General features: G+C 41.0%; 1 protein-coding gene across 1 annotated transcript; it reads right to left on the bottom strand.

Moving 5' to 3' along the window:
* Positions 1-6,664: 6,664 nt before the first annotated feature.
* On the bottom strand, positions 6,665-7,500 carry LOC109632398 (gamma-crystallin M2-like). The gene has a single exon (XM_020091645.2). The coding sequence runs from the start codon at positions 7,403-7,405 to the stop codon at positions 6,851-6,853; it is 555 nt and encodes a 184-aa protein (XP_019947204.2). The 5' UTR covers positions 7,406-7,500; the 3' UTR covers positions 6,665-6,850.
* Between the last annotated feature and the right edge of the window lie 286 nt (positions 7,501-7,786).

The raw sequence follows: 7,786 nt of genomic DNA, 5'->3' as shown, positions 1-7,786 counted from the left end.
CTATGGGACCTTTAAGAGTTGAAGAGGATTTATGACTTAAACTGATGAGCCAAAACGTTATAACGATGACAACATCATTTCTCAGCTGCACATTCATGATAATCAACTGTACACCACATCCCAAAGGTGTCCAGCACTATTCACATCTGGTGCCTGGGGATGTCACTGATGTCACTGTAATGGTCATGAAACCATTTTAAGATTATTTTTTCTTTGCGAAATGGAGCATTATCCTGCTGGAAGTAACCATTAGAAGATTATAAACTGTGGCCATAAAGAAATGAACATGTCAGCCAGCAACAATACTGTACTAGACAGGCTGAAGCATTACACAACCACCAGTAGACTGGACTGTTCATGAAGTCAGGTCCATGGACACATGCTGTCGATGGCAAATTCTGACAAGGCTATGTTTTTCCAGTCTTCAGCTGTCCAGTTTTGGTGAGCCCATTGTACTAGCTGACAACACGAATGAGCAACGGTGCAGCTGTTTGCCTCAGTCATAATGAAATAGGATTCCTCTCACTCATAATACTGGATTCTTTCAACCCCTATACCAGCTCACATCTGTTTTCCCCCCATGTACATTTACTAGGGAAATCACAATGAGCCAATGTGGAAGACCCCCCACCATTACACACACATACAAACACTCACACACACACACACACACACACACACTGTCCTTGGCCTTGGGGTCATTGGTCTGATATTCTATCCCAGCCACCCCTCTGTTCCCTAAACAAGCTTTTCCAGTCTGTCAGCCTTAATCCATGGCAACAAGAGAAATAAAGGTCCACAAAACAAAGCCTCCAAAAACATTATGTTGAGTACAAATCTCCCGAGAGTGAATGCAACTAAATGCCTTTAGTTGTGTCAGTAATTCAATAGTGAGGTGGCACCTATTCCCTTTTCAGTACAACTCCTGAAACTGATCCTTAAGACTCAATTTCAGCCAAAGGCATCAAACACAGGAGCGGTCAGAAAATCTGAAAAGATTTCACAGATTATATAACCTGCATAAAACACAGAAAGTGAGTGGATTCAGAATGCTGCTCATAACACTTCATTGTACAGAACGATAAGAATAAAACGAAGCTAAGAGAAGGATGATGGAGGTTTGCAAGAGACAAGATAAGTTGTTGACCATTTGCCGTGAGGCTAATTTATGGGTTTGTTTTAAAACCATCCTCATCATCTTTGTTAAGCAGTGTTACTGTAGCCTTCTGTGATCCAGACAAATCACTTGGTGAGTCTCACAATGTCATTGTGGATTGCTGACACTAAGAAAATGAGAACCAATTAGTAATATACCGGACTTAACCTTCAATAAGAGTAAGGAAAAACTACCCAAAAACTTTTAACAGGGGAAAAAGAATGTAGAAACCCCAGAGAGAGCCACATGTGAGGGATCCCTAGGATGGACAGAAGTGCAACTAAGAACATCAGAAAAATAACATTATTCACCATATTGATGAGAATAACATAATGGAAAGTGAATGAATTGAGGAGTTATTGTCAGTAATAGTATGTGAGTAGGTAAACAGTATATCAAGCAGTCTTGTTGAAAATATGCCACCACGATCTTGATCCATCACCACAATCAGATGCCACCATCATCCACAATCCATCGTCATGATCCACTGACGCTATCGGGGTTCACCATCTTGATCCACCATCAGCTGCCAACATGATCATGGTCCACCACCACTATCCACAACCAGTTGGCAACATGATACAGGAGTCGCCAATATGATCTGTTTTCAGGCATGAACAAGGATGTCCCCTGAATTGAGTCCGGACCTTCTCCATAAGGTTGCCTTTCAGACAGGAGCAATGGATCGGGAGGAGCAGAGGCAGATGTGCTGTATTAATTCCTCTGCGGGGATCACATGTTTTTGTTTACAGCACATTGACTCCGACATCAGCAGTTATTAACAAAAGCTCTCATGACATCTTCGTCAGTGTCTTCTGCGTGTATAGCACCACTTTTTCATTCTGAGATATTTTCGTTCTGAGATATTGTTCTCACATCGGATCCTTTGGACATTCCGCTGACTTTTTACTGGGGGGCTGGCCGGAGGAACTCAGCAGAAACTCTAGAGGGTTTCACTTGGACATTTGCATTCACACATTCACACTGCCCCTCTGGAGAGAAGTTCAGAGTTCAGTCTAAGAGCAGCTATGCTTTCATTTGAAGTCTTTGAACTTTTTACACTTAAAGGCAACAGGATATATTCACAATGCACACTGAGTATGGGAACTGTCATTGAGGCCCAGGTTTTTCCAAGAGGTTCACTATTTGGTTGATTTTCTTGTGATTATAAGGATTGTGTGCTGTGCACATTTTGCTCTACAGTCAGGTTTTGAATTGTTAAATGGAAATAAAGGCACATCTTGGCAGAAGCTTTTAAAACTGAGGAAGGTCAGGAAGACTTCAAATGATCTTTTAATGCAGTAAAGCCAGAAAACTGATGACTTGAGGGCAGTAAACAACACAAATGTTTTCTCCAGTATATTTAGTTACACTCACAGCTCTTTGTAAATCTTTCTGCCCATGAGGTCTCAACAAAGTATCAGCTTGTACTAAATTATTATACTGTACAAATATAACTAATTTGGGAAAAGTACTTCACCTTCTCTGTTCCTATGAACAGATAAATAGGAAAGAACAAATAAGGACAAGGTTGTTCCAAATGAATACAAATCAGTGGGGACAAAAAGCCTGCCTCATAGGGGTGTGGGTTGCAATAGATCATTCTAATAGTGTTGATGTACTTGTGTGGAGGAGTTGGTTGAATGCACAAAAATATGTTCAAACTCTTACTCCCTCACATCTGCCTAGTTGGTAAAGTTGAGGAGCTTGTCAGTAGTAAAAGCTCCTGAAGTTTTTGGTCCTTTCCCAGCATCGTCCACATGACTACGAATGACAATCATCATTCATATGATTCCAATTTTCACAGCTAGCGCTGTGATGGAGAGTTGTGCTGAGTACTCTGGTTTGGTTTCCCTAGTAGTGCTGTTTGTGTCCAAGAAAATGCTGGCCTCGTTCACCCCGTGCTGTTTTTCAAATGGTTAGAGCCTTGTCTTGTTGTGACTCACAAAAGCAGCTTTGATAGCAGCGCTCTGCTGCCAGACTCTGTTCTCTTTAAACAGGTTTTTGAGTAACCTTAGTACCAATGTTGCCAACGCTCAAACATCCAAACAAATCTAAAATGTGACACACAGACTTGTTAGACCTACTCAGTGACTCTCAGCAAACCCATTTGGAGGAAGTCTCTGTATTTATTGACCTGTGTCACTTTACAAATGATCAGGCCAAAATTGACAGTGGATCCATATAGCCCATTGTACTCACTCTTTTTCCAAATGGATGATTCTGAACAAACAGGAGCCTGTTACTTTGGATCACTGCCCAAGATCACAGAAGGCAGTATTAAAACATTGAACAGAGTTATTTTCAGCACAATCCATGAATAATTTCAGCAGCTCTCCAATATCATTCTTACTATCTTATAAGACAAAATGTTTTATTTTGTTTGAGAGTAGTTAAACCCCAAACCTCTGGCTTCCAGGCTGTATGTGGTAAGTTAGATTTGCAATAACCCTAAACAAAATAGATAATAGTATTAACATGTCCCTGTGAGTCGTCCCCTCCAGCTACATGACTGTCAGGTCACAGTCAGTGGAATCGAAACACACATGTAGCTGCTATGAATCATTGCAGACCAGCATGGTGAGTGTCAAGAAAAGACAAGTGAAATGTTCTTACCGAGAGAAATGGGACAAACTAATATTTGTAGAAGTACAAGACAAGTCGTGTCGGCACAGACACTTGTTGAGGTGGAAATATGCATAATATACAGCTCAACTAAATACCTCTTTTCCACCAAAATTAGCAGGTGTAGCAGCTTATTAAACCCACCAACAAAGGCAAATCACTCCTTTCACGTTGCCAGTATAAGAGTTTGCCTCTGTAATTTTTCTCTTGAATGTCCTGAAGCCACTCTCTTACTTCGCTACCTTGCACTAGCCAATAATAACCTGCGTCTACTGCCGAGTCATTTGACCCAGGAGAGAATGCTGATTGTATCCTTTCCCATTGCAGACAAAAGCCAAATGTCAGTGGGTGTCAGTGGATTTTGTAACCAGTGGAAAGGGGGCTATACTTAATGCTTTTCAGTGGAGTTTGGGTGCCAACATGCAGCTTTCACAAGATCAAATTCTGACAATTTAACAATGTAGTGTGTGTAATTACTTTGAAAACCCACACATAACAACACACTCTTGTATGTGATATTAGTGCGCAGAACAGTGTCTGCAAGTGGAGAACCATCTTCACAGAAATTCAGCTCTGTGGCACAAATGTGGACAAGTTATGAGTGCTCACTCAACAAGCCTTAAACACTCAACTATTTAAATTTGCTTGCTCTATTTGCAACTTTTGATTGCCTGTCAGACAAAGTAAAATAGTTTGATACAAGGGAGGAATTACTGTCTTTGCAAGCCTTACATGGCAACACTAAAGGTGAGGATATGTTTGAGCAGGTTGTTGTGCCTAAATACAGCTATGAATTATCATCATCATCATCATCATCATCATCATCATCATCATCACTATCTACCATCAGATGCCTTGCCAAAGAGAAGCAGTTCCAACCATGATATTAGAAAGGTTAGTGTATAAAAATAAAAACAATTAAACAAATTTAAATAGACCTTTATATTAAAAAGGTTCCCCCACCAGCCCTTTACACAATCTTTCCTTTTCAGATCAGGTCTGTTTTTATTTGAGAGATACACAGAGGTCTGAGACACCATTCCCATTCATTTGAACTTTTAGACCCTGCTGTTAGGTGTGAAAAAAGATCAGTTGGAGAACTTGATGTGCCAGCCATAATGGCCCCAGCATTGTGCAGTTTTGTCTTTCACCATCACTGCCTTCAATGGTGCAAAGTTAATGTGAAGAGGCATTTGGCAGATGACTGCTTCTCTTCAAAAAAGGATGTGAATCAGGATATTTCACCCCTCTCCTTTCTCTACTTGCGATTTCTCTACAAGGAACCAGAGGGACAGGAGAAAGAAAAGGGAACCAGAAACCCAGGAGACCTAAAATACATCAGTGTCAAGGTTTTGAAAGGGTGAACTCAGCAAATGTTCTTCTTTAGTCCGTGCTCAGCTGCACCAGATCTTTTAGCTCAATATATTCTACGAAGTAACATAAATGATTATGGTATGTATTTCCTAAAGTCTTGGTCAAAACCAAGGAGTTGACCCACAGTGCTTCCAAATTTCTGTTTAAAGTAGCTTTCCTGAATGCACCATAAAGACTCAAGCCATCATACCACCAACATAATATTTCTTGCTTGTGAGAAAGGAAATGACTTGTTCATCAGAAAAAACATTTGTTACACCACACAACACTTAAAATAATGTAACTTAAATGAAAAAGTCTGTTTTTACCCTAAATGTGTTGTCTGTAGAAAGACCCAATAGAGAAACCAGAGCAGGAAAAAGAGTCAGGGCTCACAAACACATTGGACACTGACACTAATTGTTCATTTTAAAGAACTAGCACAGACACTTCTGTATAATAATAATAGTGATAATGCATAAACATACAGTCTAAACCAGAGGAAATAGAAACAAATAAGAATATGTAAGTGTGAACATTCAGCTTTAAGTTATGCAAATTTTGGTACTGGTGTTTGGAGAGAACAAGAAACCACAGAGATGAAAATTAGCGAGAAACGTTTGGGCTCAGTCAGCAGTCACAATTCTTGCTGTTGCTGATCATCACGCAAAGTAACAAAAGAAAGAAAAAAAAAAACTACTGGTAAAGTTCGGAAACATGTGTTCGATTGTGGATTGAAGTGACCTTTGGGGTGACCCCCATAGTCTCTATCACGAGGTAAATTGGACATGAACTTGGGAGATTGAAGTTACAATTACAGCTACTTATAGCTAATGATGTGTATTAAAATTATACGGCCGCTTTGAAAAATCGAAAACATTTCTATCAAGTGATTAATCATGATAACAATGTTTAATGATACTGTTTAACAGCATAATCAGTGCCTATTTGCTTATTGGCTATTTACTGTACCCATGAGCTCATGAACTATTTACTGTAATCCTATGATGGCAGGGCTGGGTACTTAGATTAGAACTCTGAATGCACCTTTTGGTGTTGTTTGTCTTAGAACTGATCTGGTGGCAGTCACAGGCTGTAAAAGTCACAGCAATAAAGGCTGCTGTCTGGTGACCGTCTTTTCATGAACAGAGCAATAATTCAACTTGCCCTTTGCAAACCAGCCACCAGCTCAGGTTGAGAGTAATGTCAGACCCAGAAGAGAATAAAAAAGTTATTTTAATCATTCCAGTACCCTTGGTTTCCCTTAGAAGGTTTTTACAAATGTAGATTAGCTGCAGATATGTGCGTGTTTGGGATAATGATTATGACCATATTAAATACTCTAGTTGGTTGGTACCATAAAGGTATTCACATTTTCTACACAGGCCTACAGAAATTATGTTTACAGCAAACCTATTTTCAAGGTTATGCCAGAAGTTGGGGTTGCACGGTTGATGTTTAGGAATCGTAGAAAGAGGAATGAAAATAATTGGAAGAGAGAAGAATAGAAATAAGAAAAGGAACAACATATTATATAACAAAGTAGACTTTATTAGTGTTTCTTAATGAGGCAGTGCAGTTGAAAAACAGTTCTTGGGTGTTTGTTATCCTTTGCTGCAGTCAACATCAAGTGTATCCTGCTGCAGATAAGTTGCTTTGTAACGCATTATGCGAATTTGTTTCAAAACTAATTGCTGCACCATCGCAAGTCGTCGTCTAGTGGCAGGAATCCATGATGCGCCTCATGCTCATGACCCTCATGCTGCTTGAGCCCATGGTCATGATGCTCCTGTACTCTCCAGGCCTCATGTACATCATTCTTCCTCTGTAGTGGGGCTGCTCATACATCAGCCAGTGGCCCTCCATCACGTTGCAGGACATGAAGTTAGACATGCCAAAGCGGCCCATGATGTCCTCGCAGTCATCCATCACCTCGTGCATCTGGCCCTGGAAGTTCTCCCTCTCGTAGATCTTCATCCTGAAGGAGCCTCTGTGCATGGGGATGGTGCGACATGACCTGATGCAGTCACTCATGCCCATCATGCTCATGTAGTCGGCGTACTCGCCCCTCCTCATGAAGAACTGGTTTCCCATGAAGTTGGTGCGGTCGTAGACCATGAAGCAGCCCCTTTCCACCCTGCAGGAATGGCAGCGGCTCATGTAAGAGGACATGTCAGGGCAGTCGCTCATGCACTCGTAGGAGCGGCCCTGGAAGTTCCTGTCCTCGTAGAAGATGATCTTGCTCATCATGTTCATGCCACTGGAAGTCATCTTTGCCAGGTGTTGTCACTGTAGGCCGCTGCTATTGCTGCTGCTGGTGCTGCTGCTACTGCTCTTGGAGCTGAACTGCTTGCCTACCTGTTGGAGACCCTTCCTTTATATACCTGAAAAGCAGGGAGCCCCTTTGTAAAAAAAAAACAGCCTGACCCAGCAACATACCATTGAAGCCCATAGAGCACTGAGGGTCCACATTTACAACTGTTGCCCCAAAAAACCTTAGAGAGGCGGTTTCGCTTCAAATACTATCAATACCTCTTTGAAAGGGTTAACAAACAACAATAGCACCTTTGTAACCCCCCTGCAAAGGCTTACATTACAGTACAGCACAAAACCATCCTTAGGTCTGGAATTTTTGTTTTGTCGTCTCATTCT

The sequence above is a fragment of the Paralichthys olivaceus genome, chromosome 19, assembly GCF_024713975.1.
Source record: "Paralichthys olivaceus isolate ysfri-2021 chromosome 19, ASM2471397v2, whole genome shotgun sequence".
Classification (NCBI taxonomy): domain Eukaryota; kingdom Metazoa; phylum Chordata; class Actinopteri; order Pleuronectiformes; family Paralichthyidae; genus Paralichthys; species Paralichthys olivaceus.
This window is presented reverse-complemented; position numbering and strand designations above follow the sequence as displayed.